General features: G+C 40.5%; 2 protein-coding genes across 6 annotated transcripts in view; one reads left to right on the forward strand and one right to left on the reverse strand.

The window, feature by feature from the left end:
- The window catches only part of KLHDC1 (kelch domain containing 1), a 60,166-nt gene that overhangs the window by 16,567 nt on the left and 24,840 nt on the right, over positions 1–18,759 (forward strand). For all 5 annotated transcript variants that reach the window (XR_001492457.4, XM_005561191.5, XM_005561192.5 and 2 more), the window contains exons 4-6: positions 346–464; positions 13,542–13,620; positions 15,687–15,770. Coding sequence is in view for 4 of the 5 variants with exons in the window: in XM_005561191.5 (XP_005561248.1) it covers positions 346–464; positions 13,542–13,620; positions 15,687–15,770 (282 nt within the window). In the remaining variant the exon portion in view is untranslated. The remainder of the gene's footprint in view (positions 1–345; positions 465–13,541; positions 13,621–15,686; positions 15,771–18,759) is intronic.
- On the reverse strand, positions 11,668–12,209 carry LOC102128483 (small ribosomal subunit protein uS13-like). The gene has a single exon (XM_045396372.2). It carries the CDS (start codon positions 12,161–12,163, stop codon positions 11,705–11,707), a length of 459 nt encoding a protein of 152 aa, XP_045252307.1. The 5' UTR covers positions 12,164–12,209; the 3' UTR covers positions 11,668–11,704.

An 18,759-nucleotide genomic window follows, 5' to 3' on the forward strand; every position in this document is an offset into this window, starting at 1 on the left:
ATAGAAAACCTTAAACTTATGATTAAAGATTTTAAAGCTAGATTGAAAATGCAGCAGTTCTGCTCTTCTCTTCTTCTGTGTCTTTCTGCTTCGGAATTAACTGCATATTTAATTGATATTCATAGGATAAGAGCAGGATGGGAAAGACCTATTTTAATATGTTTTATATATCATTTTTACTCCTGAAACAGTCTCGTTTTTATTCTACAATTTTTAATTTTTAATAGGTAACAAGCTTACCTATTAAAAAGAAAAAAATAGTATTAATTCTTGGATCACATTCCCTCTGATGTAGATTTAATTTTTAAATGCCGTGTCTGCTAATAGTGTTCTCGTCTTTTAAAGCTTTATTTTGTTAATTTACGAACACGAGATGGAACCTACATTTGGGAAAAAATCACCAACTTTGAAGGACAACCACCCACACCACGTGATAAACTTTCCTGCTGGGTATATAAAGACAGGTAATGCAGCAGTTGCACTTAATGCATTATGTCTACCTAAGCAAAGATAATAACTTTTGGCTAAAATACAGAACACTTAAAGGTATGAGTTTTTTCAGGATAGCAATTGATTTTCTAAATAATCGGAGTATCTGTGGATAATGCCCGTTGTATTTCTTCCTTTCTAATCTTTAAACTTTTTGTTTCCTTATTGCACTGGGTAGGACCTTGAGTAAATCCAGTGCTTATGTTTATACTTTCACATATTACTCATTCTTTTTCTCTGAACAACATCTATCATTTCCCTACTCTGAGCATCAATAAAACTAGATGGTAGCCTCTTCATCCCTCTCTGCCTCCCATTCCTTCAACACCAGTTTTTGCGAGTTATGTTTGTAATCCTTCTGTTCCATTTTTGGGAAGAAGGGGAACTTTAGTGATGAACATTTTAGCTCCCCACTCCCTGTTTATCATTTCTTGCTAATTCTTTTTAACTATTCTTTGTGGTTTTTCACATTTTTATTCTTTATGTCCTTTACTGTATTTTCTGTGATAATTGTCTCTTTGCTATTTGTAACACTGTCTTCATTTCTGAAATGAGTTTTTCTCCCCTTTTATTTCTTTCCTGATTTTTTGTTTTTTGTTTTTTGGAGATGGAGCCTCACTCTGTCACTCAGGCTGGAGTGCAATGGCATGATCTCTGCTCACTGCAACCTCTGCCTCCCAGGTTCAAGCGATTCTCTGGCCTCAGCCTCCTGAGTAGCTGGGATTACAGGCGCCTGCCACCATGCTCGGCTAATTTTTGTGTTTTTATTTTATTTATTTATTTATTTTTGAGACAGTCTCACTCTATCACCTAGGCTGGAATGCAGTGGCGCGATCTTAGCTCACTGCAACCTCCACCTCCCAGGTAATTGGGACAAGCAATTCTCTTGCCTCAGCCTCCCAAGTAACTGGGACACTGTAACGCTGGCTAATTTTTTTTGTATTTTTAGTAGAGACTGTGTTTCACTGTGTTAGCCAGGATGATCTCAATCCCTTGTGCTTGTGGTCCCCCAGCCTCGGCCTCCCAAAGTGCTGGGATTACAAGCATGAGCCACCGCGCCTGGCCCTAATTTTTGTATTTTTAGTAGAGATGGGGTTTCGCCATGTTGGCCAGGCTAGTCTCGAACTCCTGACCTCATGATTTACCCGCCTTGGCCTCCCAAAGTGCTGGGAGTACAGGTGTGAGCCACTGTGCCTGGCTTTCTTTCCTAATTTCTAACAATTCTGTTTCAGCTCCTCATATTTTATGGCCATCAACTTTGTTATTTGAGTTCTTATATTTTTTGTTTTAAGGGTTTTCTTCATTGCTAATTACTTTATTAAATTTTATTTGTGTTTTAAAATATCATTCGGTATTCAATTTCCAGTTTTCAGATTTGCTTGTTTGTCTCTTAAATGTTTTTAAACAATTTGTTCAGTAGAGGACTAGATAAGGTCTATACATTGCAATCAATTTATATGTCTTTTTTTTCTTTTTTTCTTTTTTTTTTTTTTTTTTAAGGCAGAATCTCTCTCTGTCGCCCAGGCTGGAATGCAGTGGTGCCATTTCGGCTCACTGTAACCTCTGCCTCCCAAGTTCAAGCAATTCTCCTGCCTCACCCTCCTGAGTAGCTGGGACGACAGGCATATACCACCATGCCTGGCTAATTTTTTTGTATTTTTAGTAGAGACCAGGTTTTACCGTGTTCGCCAGGATGGTCTCGATCTGACCTTGTGATCCACCTGCCTTGGCCTCCCAAGGTGCTGGGATTACAGGCATGAGCCACTGCACCCGGCCAATATGCCTTTCAAGTTGCTTTTATTCTAGATATTTCCTTTTGGTCTTTTTTTGTTGTTTTGTTCTTGAAATTTATTTGATAAAGAAACCATGTCATTTGGCTGTAGAATCCCAATAGTCTGCACTGTGTTGGTTGTATCTCTGATATCATTTAACGTATTCATCTACACCTTCTATTTTCTGTAAATTGGTACTTAGATCTAGAAACTTAAGCAAATTAATGTTCTTGTGTTGGTTGTTGGTTTGGGAGCAAATAAAAAGTACTTCATAGCTATGTTTGTTTGTTTGTTTGTTTTGAGATGGAGTCTTCCTCTGTTGCCTAGGCTGGAGTGCAATGGTGCGATCTCAGCTCACTGCAACCTCCGCCTCCTGGGTTCAAGTGATTCTCCTGTGAGCTCAGCCTCCTAAGTAGCTGGGATTACAGGCACCTACCACCATGCCTGGCTAATTTTTTTTTTTTTTTTTTTTTGAGACGGATAGAGTCCCCCTCTATTGCCGAGGATGAAGTGCAGTGGTGGAATCTCGGCTCACTGCAACCTCTGCCTCCTGGGTTCAAGCGATTCTTCTGCCTCAGCCTCCCGAAGCTGGGACTACAGGCGTGTGCCGCCACGCCTGGCTAGTTTTTTTGTTGTTGTTGTTGTTGTTTGTATTTTTAGTAGAGACGGGGTTTCACCATATTGGCCAGGCTGGTCTCGAACTTCTGACCTCGTGATCCTCCTGCCTCCGCCTCCCAAAGTGCTGGGATTACAGGCATGAATCACCGCACCCGGCTTAATTTTTGTATTTTTTAGTAGAGACGGGGTTTCACCATGTTAACCAGGCTGGTCTTGAACTCCTGACTTCCTGACCTCAGGTGATCCACCCTCCTCGGCCTCTGAAAGTGCTGGGATTACAGGCGTGAGCCAGGACGCCTGGCCCATAGCTTTTTTTTTTTTTTTTTGAGATGGAGTCTCGCTCTGTCACCCAGCCTGGAGTGCAGTGGTGCGATCTCTGCTCACTGCAAGCTCCGCCTCCTGGGTTCACGCCATTCTCCTGTCTCAGCCTCCTGAGTAGCTAAAACTACAGGCACCCGCCACCACACCCGGGTAATTTTTTTTTTTTTTTTTTTTTTGTATTTTTAGTAGAGACGGGGTTTTACCATGTTAGCCAGGATGGTCTCGATATCCTGACTTCGTGATCCACCCGCCTCCGCCTTCCAAAGTGCTGGGATTACGGGCGTGAGCCACCGCGCCCGGCCCATAGCTAACTATTTTTAGACATTAGTAGGCACATGTTTGGTTGTCTCTGTATGTTAGCAAGCACCGATGATTGTTGCCTAGATCCATTTTTGTACAAGAATATGCAAAGTGATGATATTCTAATTCTATTATTTGTTCTTAATTTGTTAGTGGAATACTTCTATAAAAAGAAGCTTTCTTTAACTGTTTATTAACCCTAAGGTACTGTATAGGAAAATCAGGATAAATGCTTGATTCTTTCCCCTTTTGGATCAGTGTTCAGGAGTCATTTCTCTAGTATCCTTCAAAGTGGTCAGTAAGGTTTTAAATTACCATTTTAAAATCAGAGATTTGAAATATTTGATGTCGACCTTCCCTAGTGGCTCTCGCCTATAATCCCAGCATTTTGGGGGGCTGCGGTAGGAGGATCACTTGGGGCCAGGAGTTGGAGACTAGCCTGGCCAACATGGCAAAACCCCATCTTTACTAAATTTAGAAAAAAAATAGCCAGGTGTGGTGGCATGCTATGCACCTGTGGTCCCAGCTACTTGGGAGGCTGAGGCAGGAGGATATGAATAGTATAGTATTTGACTCATATACTCATGTATAGTATAGTATTTGACTCAAATACCCTGACTCATACACTATGCATGTATAGTATATGTTATTTAATATATACTTTAACATATACTTAACACATAGTATATATAATATAAAATATGTCTATATATTATATATACTTTTACATATATACTTAATATATATTTGTATATACTTTATTTCCATATATATGGAAATTACATGTACACTTTATTTCCATATATATGGAAAATATATATATACTTTATTTCCATATATATGGAGACTTATTTTTATATATTTTATATTTTATATATAATGCATACTTAATATATTATATATTATATATTTTATATTATGTATATTTATTATATTAAGTGTATATGTATTTATATATTTTTTACTTTATTATTATTTTTTTATGAGACAGAGTCTCATTCTGTCACCCAGGCTGGAGTGCAGTGGCATGATCTTGGCTCACTGCAACCTCCGACTCCCTGGTTCAAGCTATTCTCCTGCCTCAGCCTCCCGAGTAGCTGGGATTACAGGCATGCACCACCACGCCCAGCTAATATTTGTATTTTTAGTAGAGACGGGGTTTCACCATGTTGGCAAGGATGGTTTTGATCTCTTGACCTCATGATCTGACCGCCTCAGCCTCCCAAAGTGCTGGGATTACAGGCGTGAGCCACCACGCCCAGCCTACTTTATTAAGTATATTAAGTATATATAAAAGGATATATAAAATATAAAATACAGACCAGATGCAGTGGCTCACGCCTGTAAGCCCAGCACTTTAGGAGGCCGAGGCAGGCAGATCACTTGAGGTCAGGAGTTCGAGACCAGCCTGGCCAACATGGTGAAACCCCATCTCTATTAAAAATACAAAGATTATTTTTTTGCGTGGTGGCAGTCACTTGTAGTCCCAGCTACTCAGGAGGCTGAGGCAAGAGAATTGCTTGAACCTGGGAGGCGGAGGTTTCAGTGACCTAAGGTTGTACCTTGTACCATTACACTCCAGCCTGGGTGACAAGAGTGAAACTCTGTCTAAAAAAAAAAAAAAATAGTCCAGGCGCGGTGGCTCACGCCTGTAATCCCAGCACTTTGGGAGGCCGAGGCGGGTGACATGAGGTCAGGAGATCGAGACCATGGTGAAACCCCGTCTCTACTAAAAATACAAAAACTTAACCAGGCGCGGAGGCGGGCGCCTGTAGTCCCAGCTACTCAGGAGCTTGCAGTGAGCCGAGATTGCGCCACTGCACTCCAGCCTGGGCGACAGAGCAAGACTCTGTCTTTAAAAAAAAAAAAAAAAAAAAAGATATGTATATAAAAAATAAAAGATAAAACATAACCTTACCTTTTAAACCTAGATGTTTATGAGCAATGAGTATTGATTTTTATTAAATACTTTTTCTTTTAAAGTCGTTTGAGGTTTTTTTCTCATTTAAGTACTGATGTCATTAAATATTTTCTAATATGATATACTCGTGTTTCTGATATAAATCTTACTTGGTTGTAACAAGTATTTCAACATATCATTGAATTTTATTCACAGGTATATACATAATTTTTCAGGAGGAGTAATTGATAGCTTTGTTGATTTGCTTCCTGGTTATGCTTAACTTTTTGTCATTTCCGTTTGCAAAAAGCATTTTAAGGGCTAGAGGCAAACATAGGACTGAACTCTATCGCTGAACCTTACATAGGCTTATATAAAGGGAATATCTTTGAATGCTTATGACAATGACGTGTGTTTCTGTAAGCCACTATGGTTTTCTGCCTTTGTTTTTCCAGGTTAATCTACCCTATATTTTTGGACCTTTAAAGGTTTTTTTGTTGTTGTTAATATGTAAAAGAAACCAGTAACAGTGATTGCCCTAGGCAAGGGAATTAAGTGACAGAGTAGGAGGGAGACTTGCCTTTTGCTATGCTTTTTTTTTTTTTTTTGAGACAGTCTAGCTCTTGTCACCCAGGCTGGAGTGCAGTGACGTGATCTCTACTCACTGCAACCTCTGCCTCCTGGTTCAAGGGATTCTCCTGCTTCAGCCTCCCAAATAGCTGGGGTTACAGGTGCCTGCCACCATGCCCAGATAATTTTTGTATTTTTGGTTGAGACAGGGTTTCACCATGTTGGCCAGGCTGGTCTCAAACTCCAGACCTCAGGTGATCCGCCCACCTCAGCCTCCCAAAGTGCTGGGATTACAGCCATGAGATACCACACCCGGCTTGCTACACCTTTTTGAAAGGTTGTGGTAAATACATAAAACATAAAATTTTTCATTTTAACTATATTAAGTATACAATCCAGTGGCATTAATTACCTTCATAATGTTGTGCAACCATCACCAGTACCTACTTCCAAACTTTTTAATTACTCCAAACAGAAACTCTGTACCCATTAAGCAATATCTCCCCATTCTCCCTTCTTTCCAACCCCTGGTGACCTCTAATCTTTCCGTCTATAATAATTTACGAATAAGCAGATAATAGGTATGTCATAAAAATTGAATTATAAAATGTTTGTTCTTTTTGTCTGCCTTATTTCACTTAACATGATGTTTTCAAGGTGCATTATGTTGTAGCATATATTATTCCTTTTTATTGCTGAGTAATATTCCACTGTATATATATACCGCATGTTGTTTAGCCATTTATATGTTGATAGATGCTTGGGTTGTTTCTACCTTTTGGCTATTTGTGAATAATGCTGCTGTCAGTGTTGGCATATAACTTTGTTTGATTCAATTTTCAATTCTTTTGAGTATATATGTTAAGAATAGAACTGCTGGGTCATTTGATGAATCTATGTTTCAGTTTTTGAGGAACCACCAACTATCTTCCTTAGTGATTATACCATTTTACACTCCCACCAGCAAGAAACAAGGTTTCCAGTTTCCCCACATCCTCACCTATGCTTATTTTGGGTGTGTGTGTGTGTGTGTGTGTGTGTGTATGTGTTTAATAATAGCTATACTAGCAGATGTGAAATAGCATTTCATTGTGATTTTGATTTGTATTTTCCTAATGACTAATGATGTTAGCTTATTGGACATTTGTACATCTTCTTTGGAGAAATGTCTATTCAAATCGTTTACCCATTTAAAAAAACGAGTTGTCTGTCTTTTTGATGTTACGTTACAGTAGTACTTTATGTATTCTGGGTGTTGATCCCTTATCAGATATATTTAGTTGTATTTTATGTGTCTTGCTTTGGTATCATGGTAATGCTAGTCTCAAACTAAGTTAGGAAGTATTCCCTCCTCACTTTTTTTCTTTTTTTTTTTGGAAGAGTTTGAGTGGGATTGGTGTTAATTCTTTTTAAAATATATGGTAGAATTCGCCAGTGAAGCCATTTGGTCTTGGGCTTTTCTTTCTTGGGAGGGTTTTGATTACTGATTCAATCGTCTTACTTGTTACAGGTTTATTCAGATTTTCTATTTCTTCTTGAGATATATTTTGTTTTTGTTTTTATAAGAGTCAGGGTCTTTCTCTGTTACCCAGACTGGAGTGCAGTGGTGCTATCATGGCTTACTGCAGCTTTGAACTCCTTGAACCCTCAAGCAGTCCTTCCACCTCAGCCTCCTGAATAGCTGGGACTACAGGCACGTGCCACCATCCCTGACTAAGATTTTTATTATTTGTAGGGATAGGGTCTCATTATGTTGCCAGGCTGGTCTCAGACTCTTGGCTTCAAGTGATCCTTTCACCGCAGCCTCCCAAATTGCTAGGATTACAGGCATGAACCACTGTGCCCGGCATTGAGGGTGTGCGTCTTTCCGGGAAGTTTTCTATTTCATCTAAGTTATCCAACTTGTTGATATACCCTTCTTCATGGTATTCTGTTTTTTTTGTTGTTGTTGTTGTTTGTTTGTTTTTGAAACAGGGTCTCACTCTGGTTGCCCAGGCAGGAGTGTAGTGGTACTGTCTTGGTTTGCTGCAGCCTCTACCTCCTAAGCTCAGGTGATTCTCCCACCTCAGCCTCCCAAACAGGCAGGACTACAGTTGCACGCGATCACGCACAGCTGAGTTTTTTGTACTTTTAGAGACAAGGTTTCACCGTGTTGGCCAGGCTGGTCTTGAACTCCTGGACTCAGGCAATCTGCCAACCTCGGCCTCCCAAAGTGCTGGGATTAAAGATGTGAACCAGCATGCCCAGCATAGTATTCTTTTGTCATCCTTTTTATTCTGTAGTATCTTCACTTCTGATTTTAGTAATTTGAATCTGCTCACTTTTTTCTTAGTACAGCTGTGTAAGCATTTGTCAATTTTGTTGATCTTTTCAAAGAATCAACATTTGTTTTGTTGCTTTTCTTTCTTTTCTTTTCTTTTCTTTTCTTTCTTTCTTTTTTTTGAGTCGTAGTCTCACTCTGTTCACTCTGTTGCCCAGGTTGGAGTGCAGTGACATGATCGTGGCTCACTGCAACCCCCACCTCCTGGGTTCAAGCGATTCTCCTGCCTCAGCCTCCCAAGTAGCTGGGATTACAGCCGCCTGCCACCACACCCACCTAATTTTTTTATATTTTTAGTAGAGACGGGGTTTCACCATGTTGGCCAAGCTGGTCTCAAACTCCTGACCTGAAGTGATCAGCCTGCCTTGGCCTCTCAAAAGTGCTGGGATTACAGCCATGAGCCACCCTGTCTGGTCTGTTGTTTTTCTTGATTGTTTTTCTATTCACTATTTTATCTCGCCTCCAACCTTTATCATTTTCTTCCTTCTGCTCTCTGTAAGTTTAGTTTGTTCTTGTCTAGTTCCTTAACTTGTACAGTTACGTTATGGATTTGAGATTTTATTTTTAATGTAGGCATTTATAGTGATACATTTCCCTCTGAGCCCTGCCTTCGCTGCATCTCATAAGTTTTGTTGTTTTTGTTTTCATTTATCTCAAGGTAATTTCTAATTTCCCTTATGATTTCTTCTTTGACCATTTGGGTTAACAGGATTTTTTTTCTCTCAGCACTTTACAGGTTTTATTACATTGCTTTTTGGCCTCCATTTTTCTTTCTCTTTTTTCTTCCCTTCCTTTCTTACTTTTATTTATTTCCTTTATTTATTATTATTATTTTTGTGTTATAGGGTTGGTCTCACTCCATCACTCACCCAGGCTGAAGTGCAGTGATGTAATCATGGCTCACTGCAGCCTCAGACTCCTGGGCTCAAGTATTCCTCCTTCCTCCTCTCAAGTAGCTAGGACTACAAGTGCATGCCACCACACTCAGCTAATTTTTTTTTTTTTTTTTGAGACGGAGCTTTGCCGTTGTTGCCCAGGCTGAAGTGCAATGGCGCAATCTTGGCTCACCGCAACCTCTGTCTCCCGGGTTCAAGCAATTCTCCTGTCTCAGCCTCCTGGGTAGCTGGGATTACAGGCATGCGCCACCAAACCCAGCTAATTTTGTATTTTTAGTAGCGATGGGGTTTCTCCATGTTGGTCAGGCTCGTCTCAAACTCCTGACCTCAGGTGATCCGCCTGCCTTGGCCTCCCAAAGTGCTGAGATTACAGGCATAAGCCACAGCACTCAGCCTTTTTTTATTTTTTGTAGAGATGGGGATCTCACTATGTTGCCCAGGCAGACCTGAAACTCCTGGGTTCAAGCAGTCCTCCTGCCTCAGCCCACCACATTGCTGGTATTGCAGGTGTGACCCACTGTGCCCAGTCTGGCTTCCATCTTTTTTGTGACAAATTTACCCTCATTTGTGTTTTTGTTTCTCTGTATATGTCTTTTTTTTTGTCTTTATCTTTTCTGTATTTTTGCCCTTAAATAATTTGATTAATTATGCCTTGGTGTAGTTCCTTTGTATTTAACTTGGAGTGTGCTGAGCTTCTTGGGTTTGGAGGTTGATAGCTTCCATCAGTTTCTTAGTAATTAAATTATCAAATATTTCTTTGCCATATTTCTTTGTCTCCCCTTCTGGGACTCCCATTACATGTATGTTAGACCATTTTGATACTGTTCCACAAAGCTTTGGCTACCTGTTTCTTTTCCTCCCATTCTTTCCTTTTCTTTGTGTTTTAACTTGGATATTTTTTATGAATCTATTGACTTGTCTTCAAGTTTACTGATGTTTTCCATTGCTGTGCCAAGTTTATTAATTATCAAGTTCCAGAAAGGAAATTTTTTTTAAAAGTTTGCTGTTTAACCTATATAATGAATTCTTTAGTTCTGACATCTTATTTTCTATTTTTAGCATTTCCATTTAGTTCTTTTTTATGTTTCTATCTCTTTGCTCAAATTAACCATTTATTCCTGCATGTTGTCCACATTTTTCCACTATTAGTATCCTCATCATAGTTTTTTTAAAGGCCCTTTCTGATAATTCCATTATCTAGACCACCTCTTTCTGAGTCTATTTATATTGAGTCTTTTCTTTCATCATCATGGGCCGCTTTTTTGTGCCTTTTTGTGTATTTTGTAATTTTTATTTTTTTGAGACAAGGTCTCACTCTCACTCAGGCTGTAGTGCAGTGGTGGCTCGGTACAACTGAGACAAGGTCTCACCTCACTCAGGCTGGAGTGCAGTGGTGTGATCATAACTCGATACAACTGAGACAAGGTCTCACCTCACTCAGGCTGGAGTGCAGTGGTGACTCGGTACAACTGAGACAAGGTCTCACTCTTACCCAGGCTGGAGTGCAGTGATGTGATCATAACTGGGTACAACTGAGACAAGGTCTCATCTCACTCAGGCTGGAGTGCAGTGGTGTGATCATAACTCAGTACAACCTTGAACTCTGAGTTCAAGCAGTCTTCCCACCTCAGCCACCTGGGTAGCTGAGACTACAGGTATGCACTGCCACACCTTTCTTTCCTTTTTTTTTTTTTTAATTTCTTGTGGAGACAGGTCTCCTTATGTTGCCTAGGCTGATCTCAAACTCCTGCCCTCAAGCAATCCGCCTGCCTCAACCTCCCTGTAGTTTTTAAATTATATGCCAGATCTTCTGTCTGAAAGAACAGTAAAGATTGGAATAAATTATATTTATCTTCAGAAAGGGACATGCCCTTTCTTCTTTTTTAGGTTGCTAGAGTAAGAGCTGAGTCAGTCTAATTTGTAGGTAATTTGTATTTGGGCTTTGTTGTAGCTTTAGTTTGACTGAGTTTTACCTCTGGCTTCAAATGTTTTAGAACAGTACTTTCCTATACTAGGGATCCCTATTTGAGCACTGAGATTTTCTGCTGTGCTTCACAGCTGCATTCCTGCCTCTCAGAACTGTGGGAGATCTCTCCATGTTTTATAGTCCAGTTGGTAGGTCATTGGGCCACGAGGCAATTCTCTTTGCTCTCTGATCCCACTTTATGCTTTCTGCACCCTGGAAGACCTCTTTCAGCCTTGCATTTCCTCCCCTGGCCTTTGGAGGGCAGGTACTCTATAGGGTGTAAATGTTTGGCATGCCCCTGAGGTGTTTCTTTCAGATCTCCTGTTTGCATCCCAAACTTTAGTAGTCCAAAGCTTAGATTGCCTAAAGGGGATTTTCTCAGCTCTCCTCTGCCTCCAGCTGTTGGTGACTGACCCTCATCCCTCCCTGAAGATTATGTGAAAGAGTTAAGGAGTAGGTTAAATTCCCTCTATGGCTGGGTTTCTTTTTCTTTTCTTTTCTTTTCTTTTTTAAGATGTATAAACTATTTATTAACAGACAAGGCCTACAGACTTATTTCTTCTCGGACACACCCATGGTGCGGCCCCGGCGGCCAGTGGTCTTGGTGTGCTGGCCTTGGACACAAAGGCCCCAGAAGTGGCGCAGCCCTCTATGGGCCTGAATCTTCTTCAGTCGCTCTAGGTCTTTACGGAGGTTGTTGTCCAGACCATTGGCTAGGACCTGGCTATATTTTCCATCCTTTACATCCTTCTGTCTATTCAAGAACCTGTCTGGGATCTTGTACTGGCGTGGATTCTGCATAATGGTGATCACACGTTCCACCTCGTCCTCAGTGAGTTCTCCCGCCCTCTTGGTGAGGTCAGTGTCTGCTTTCCTCAACACCACATGAGCATATCTTCGGCCCACACCCTTAATGGCAGTAATGGCAAAGGCTATTTTCCACCGCCCGTCGATGTTGGTGTTGAGTACTCGCAAAATATGCTGAAACTTTTCAGGGATCACTAGAGACATGGCGGCAGCACAAGCAGCAGCCTGTAGGCCTCCTGTGGAAGAGAGCGGCTGGGTTTCTTCAGATGCTAATTTGGGGCCGGGCGCCATGGCTCAAGCCTTGTATTAGGCGTTTTTCACACTGCTGATGATGACATACCCAAGACTGGGCAATTTACAAGAGAAAGAGATTTATTGGACTTACAGTTCCATGTGGCTGGGGAGGCCTCACAATTATGGCTCAAAGTGAAAGGCAAGTCTCACATGGCGGCAGATAAGAGAAGAGAGCTTGTGGAGGGAAACTCCCCTTTTGAAAACCATCAGATCAGTGGGCGCAGTGGCTCATGCCTGTAATCCCAGCACTTTGGGAGGCCGAGGTGGGCAGATCACTTGAGGTCAGGAGTTCGAGACCAGTCTGGCCAACATGGTGAAATCGTATCTCTACTAAGAATACAAAAATGAGCCAGGCATGGTGACAGGCGTCTGTAATCCCAGCTACTCGGGAGGCTGAGGAAGGAGATTCACTCCGGGAGGCAGAGGTTGCCATGAGCAGAGATCACGCCACTGCACTCCAGCCTGGGAGACAAGAGTGAGACTCTGTCTCAAAAAACAAAAACAAAACAAAACAAACAAACAAACAAAAACCATCAGATCTCATGGCACTTATTCACTATCACGAGAACAGCCTGGGAAAGATCTGTCCCCATGATTCAGTTGCCTCCCATTGGGTCCCTCCCACAGCACATGGGAATTCAAGATGAAATTTGGGTAGGGACACAGCCAAACCATATCACGCCTGTAAATCCCAGCACTTTGAGACGCCAGGGTGGGAGGATTACCTGACCCCAAGAGTTCAAGACCAGCCTGGGCAATATGGTGAAACCCCATCTCTACAACAATACAAAAATTAGCCAGGCATGGTGGCACACACCTGTAGTCACAGCTACTCAGGGGTCTGAGGCAGGAGGACTGCTTGAACCCGGGAGGTGGAGATTGCAGTGAGCCGAGATCATGTTCATGCTACTGCGCTGAAGCCTGGGTGACAGAGGGAAACTGTGTCTCAAAAAGAATAAATAAAGAAGTCTAATTTGCCTTGCCAATATAAATGTAGCTGTTAAAAATTTGAGTAGCTTCTTCTTACAAACCCTGTGTGTGCTGGATTCTTCCTCTTGCTGTTACACAAGGGATGAAAGCAGCTATGGGTCTCTTCTTTCCCATTGAGAGCTCATCACTTTCTGGAATTGGTTTATTTAGGTCTCTTTGTTCCCTCAGCTCTGAAATTATTCTTTTTAAACTGTGATTTTGTGTTTGGGTTGTTAAGGTGAGAGGATCTTTTTCAGCTTTCTATGAACAAACTGGAAACAGAATTCCTAAAGTGTGTCCTTTTGTGTTTGTTTTTCAGACTAATATATTTTGGTGGTTATGGGTGTAGGAGACACAGTGAACTCCAAGACTGTTTTGATGTTCATGATGCATCTTGGGTAAGATAGTAATCACTGTTTACATTTCCCTCCAATTAAGTGTGTAGCCTCAACATCTTAGAAATAATGAGCCTGGTCTTTCTCATTTTTGGAGCTACCAATTTGTCATAATTGACACTATGAAAAAATGTGTTTTCTCTCTTTAACATTTGTATCCATTTGGCAAGAGGTATCTCATCTAGTGGTATTAGCCTTCATGGCTATTGGCATAGTAATGTCTTTTCTTATATCATTAATCACAGATACCTGCTTCTGTTAGACAGGTAGCGACTTTAGTGCAACTTAGAAAAATTATGTTCATATTTAACCACAATAGCTCTTGTTGACATACATCTCTTTTTAGATATGTCCACTAGAATTATTCATAGGTCAGACTGGCCTCTAGGTAAGAGTCCATGGGTAGTGATATTAATTTTCTACCTATTCTTACTGATTAGACAGTAAATCATTATTAATGAAAGAAGTTATGAATTACAAAAATGAAATTTTTAAACAGATAATTTAAAAAACCATTGATCCTCTCACCAAGATGCAGTCTTATTAGTTTTACCTTCTACTAGTATGTATTATTCTATATTATTAATGTAAATAAATATATACATGTATATATGTGTATGTGTATGTATGTTTATACACACACACATTTCATGTATATTGCTTTGTATATGGGTATTTTTGAAAATTCCCCATGTTTCTATGTCGTTTTTGAGTTTTAAAAATGATATATCATTAAAGCTTTGCTACTTAAAGTATTGCTGAGAATTTTCAGGAATATAACTTCTATTTATATCTAGTTATTTTTATTCATCAGTGAAATAACTCAATTTTTTTCTCCTACAATACAGTTACTAAGCTAAATATCATGTCCTGAAGTTTCTGGAACACAAATGGGTTTTTTTCATTTAGACTCTAAATGAGCTGGGTGTGGTGGCACATTTCTATAATCCCACCTACTAGGGAGGCTGAGGCAGAAGGATCACTTGTACCAAGGAGTTTGAGACCAGCCTGGGTAACATGGTGAGACCGTTTCAATTTAAATAAAATTTAAAAATAGATTCTAAACTAAGTAAATTGTTTAGCTTATTTGTCTTGCTTGACAAGGCCTGACAAAAATAGATGATGTATTTCTGACACACAATATAAAACTGGCACAGAGATCATCTAGAGTAGTGATAGAGGATTTCAGCACTCTGGGAGATGCTAAATACAGTATAGCTGCTAAGTCTTTACCTTGCTGACAAAGAATTTTATATCTTAGGATATAAAGAAGAGAGTGGTTGGCTAGGCATGGTGGCTCATGCCTGTAATCCTAACACTTTGGGAGGTGGAGGTGGGCAGATTACGCGGTCAGGAGATCAAGACCATCCTGACTAACATGGTGAAACCCAGTCTCTACTAAAAATACAAAAAAAAAATTAGCCGTGCGCGGTGGCAGGCACCTGTAGTCCCAGCTACTCGGGAAGCTGAGGCAGGAGAATCGCTTGAACCGGGAGACGGAGGTTGCAGTGAGCCGAGATCGCGCCACTGCACTTCAGCCTGGGCAACAGAGAGAGACTCTGTCTCAAAAAAAGAAAGAAAGAAATCTTAAAAAAAAAAGAAGAGAGTGGTCATAAGTTTAATCTATAAGAACCAGTTGCTTGGTGAAGTAGAAGTGATTAGAAGTTTTTGGAAACAGGAACCATGCCCACCCCCTAAAGTTCATTATGGCAAAAATGAATTCTGAGCATGTACTTTAGGAAAACAGATTTAAAAATGTAAACATTATTCTACCCTCTGCAATTTTAAAAATGATCATCCTTTGAGAAAATTGGAAGATTGTCAACAAGTAAAATTATGATTCACTGCAAACATTACTGTGAGAAGAAAAGTTGCCAGGTGGTGCTGCTACTGGTCTGGGGACCATGCTTTGGGAGGAACCCATGTATCCATTGGCTTTGTGACTATGGTAACACTTAACTCTATTTTTGTAAGGTGTCTATTATTTTACCAGTAAATATGTGATAAAACTGTAATAATAATGTAAAAATTATTAAAGCTTTTAGATATTTAAAAAAATTCTCTTTTAGGAAGAGCAGATATTCTGGGGATGGCATAATGATGTCCATATATTTGACACAAAGACACAGACTTGGTTTCAACCAGAAATTAAAGTGAGTGTTGTAAAAAGTCATCTTTATATATTTGTATTTAAAACTCAATTTTTTACTGTGGATTTTGGGGTTTTTTTGTTTGTTTGTTTGTTTGTTTTATGTTTTTGAGACAGGGTCTTGCTTTGTTGCCCAGGCTGGAGTGCAGTGGCACAATCTCAGCTCACTGCAACCTCCGCCTCCCGGGTTCAAGTGGTTCTCCTGCCTCAGCCTCCGCTGGGACTACAGGCGCGGGCCACCATGCCTGGCTAATTTTTGTATTTTTAGTAGACACGGAGTTTCACCATGTTGGCCACAGTGGTCTCGAACTCCTGACCTCAAGCGATCTGCCCACCTCAGCCTTGCAAAGTGCTCAGATTACAGGCATTATAGGTCACCACACCCAACCTGTTATTTGGATTTTTGTAATTAGGTTTGTAATCACATACCAAGTAGTTCTCTAGAGTACTTTCATTAATAGCATTAAGAAAAATATCAGAGCCGTAGATGGCACCTGTAGTCCCAACTACTCAGGAGGCTGAGGCAGGAGGATCACTTTAGTCCAGGAGTTTGAGGCTGTAGTGTGCTACAGTCACACCTGTGAATAGCCACTGCACTCCACTGCATTCTAGCCTGGGCAACATAGCGAAGCCCCATCGCTCAAAATAAATAAATAAAACAAAAAAAAATGCATATTCTTCTCCATGTCAGCTAAGGTTTTCTAGAAAAAAATCTTTTAATGAGGTGCCATCATCATTCTTTACCACAAGTGTCATGCCCTGATTTAATAAAGGCCTATTTTTAAAAATCCTTTTATAACAAAGCCCATGTTTTTTATACCCTTGAATTCAGAGGTAGATGCAATTATGGCATGACAAAAAGTACGTTATCAGTATTCTTTCATTTGTTAGTGACCAAAAACAAATTCAAATTAGATTAAGCAATAATGAATTCTCACATAGCTGGAAAGCATATTGGAATGGCTCACAAAGTAGAAGGAAGAGCCGCAGGGACCACGGCCTCAGGAACCGGAGCAGGTTACTCAGCATCCTTACAATACATTCTGTCTTTCTGTCTGCTTTTCTCTGCTTCTCTTTGTGTGCTTGTTTCATTCCGTCTATGGCAGACACATTGGCTCATTTAGGAGGGAATATGGTCCTGGTTACACACACAGTTATTTGTATTGTACTCTCTCAACGTCTATATATTAGTCGTAGAAAAGGGCCGGGCTTGGTGGCTCATGCCTATAATCCTAGCACTTTGGGAGCCAGAGGCGGGCGGATTGCCTGAGCTCAGAAGTTTGAGACCATCCTGGGCAACACCTTGAAACCCCGTCTCTACTAAAAATACAAAATAAATTAGCTGGGCGTGGCGGCATGCGCCTGTAGTCCCAGCTACTCAGGAGGCTGAGGCAGGAGAATTGCTTGAACCTGGGTGGCCGAGGTTGCAGTGAGACGAGATTGCGCCACTGCACTCCAGCCTGGGCAACAGAATGAGACTCCGTCTCTACAAAAAAAAAAAAAAAAAAGAAAGAAAGAAAGAAAAGGACTTGGCCTCTACTTCGGCATGTTCCTACTCTTTACAGCAATTCCTGATGCCAAAGGGATGACTGGCCAGTCTTGAGTCACATGTTCATTGCTAGCGACAGCAGGGTATTGTGACTGAAAAGCTTACCAGAATTGAACAGAGTGGAATGCTAAGCAGGTCGTATATGCGCAGTTACATATGTGTCTACTAATACACATATATGACCAGAATTCCTTACAGTCCAGCTTCTGTTCATGGAAATGATGGGAAGGTCTATGCAAAATAGTAAGTGTTAGAGTTTGACCATTCTCTGGATCCTCTTTTCCAGGCAGTAAATTTCAGATTTTCAGTGCTCTTCTGTTCTCTTCTATATAGTAGAAGAATTCTTCCAAAATTTCAGATCAAGCCTGGGGTAATAATAAAAATTTTGTTCTGCTGGAAGGGCTGGGAACCAAAATTCTTAAATGGTTCTCATTTAAGTGTTATATAGTTAGTATCTGAATTATGTCTTACCAAGTTGACCTCAGCACAGTTATTCAAATAAGCCTGAAAAGTTTAGGAAGTTATGATATTGGATGCAGGCTTTAATTTCCTATACCCACTTTGAGTAGCCAGTGAGCTGAAAATGTCAGGTTCTTTCAGAACTTGGAATTAAAATACATACATAAAGGCACTCACCATGAAAACATGGAAATTATGCAGAAGATTCTTCCCTTAAATCTTATTCATTCATCTACCCATGATACTTGCTTTTGCCACCAATTAAAAACCTCTCTAGGGTGGCGCGGTGGCTCACACCTGTAATCCCAGCACTTTGGGAGGTCGAGGCAGGCAGATTACTTGAGGCCGGGAGTTTGAGACCAGCCTGGACAACAAAGCAAAACCCCATCTCTACTAAAAATACAAAAATTAGCTAGGCCTGGTGTTACGCGCCTGTAATCCCAGCTACTCAGGAGGCTGAGGCAGGAGAACTGCGTAAACCTGGGAGGTGGAGGTGGCAGTGAGCCAAGATCGCACCGTTGCACTCAAGCCTTGGTGACAGAGCAAGACTGCCTCAAAACAAAAAACAAAACTTCTCTAAAGAAAAGATCTGCTATATTTATTCAAAATAAAGTGTAGAGAAGTATTACCAATGTTAAGAGTTTTAGTAAGAGAGAGAGAACTGTCTGGCTTAAGCCAAGAGTGAACTTATTGTAAATTTGAGGCATCAAGAGTTTTGGAGCCATTTTTAATTTTACAGAGTTTCTGAGATAATCGCAATATGCACCGCTCACTTCTAATAGGAACTCCGTGTGTGAGAGGGAGACAGAGGAGAGAGGGAGAGAGAGAAAATTTCAAAATTTGATTTAAAAATCTTTATACAGTATTTCAAACAAAAATTTACATGAAACCTTATTTTGCTAAATAGTGTCAGACATACAAGAAAAACATTTTCAAAAGTAAAGATCAGGGAGAATAAAATTTATTCTGACAAATAGTATTTGTC

Source organism: Macaca fascicularis, chromosome 7 (assembly GCF_037993035.2).
Source record: "Macaca fascicularis isolate 582-1 chromosome 7, T2T-MFA8v1.1".
In the NCBI taxonomy this organism is placed as follows: domain Eukaryota; kingdom Metazoa; phylum Chordata; class Mammalia; order Primates; family Cercopithecidae; genus Macaca; species Macaca fascicularis.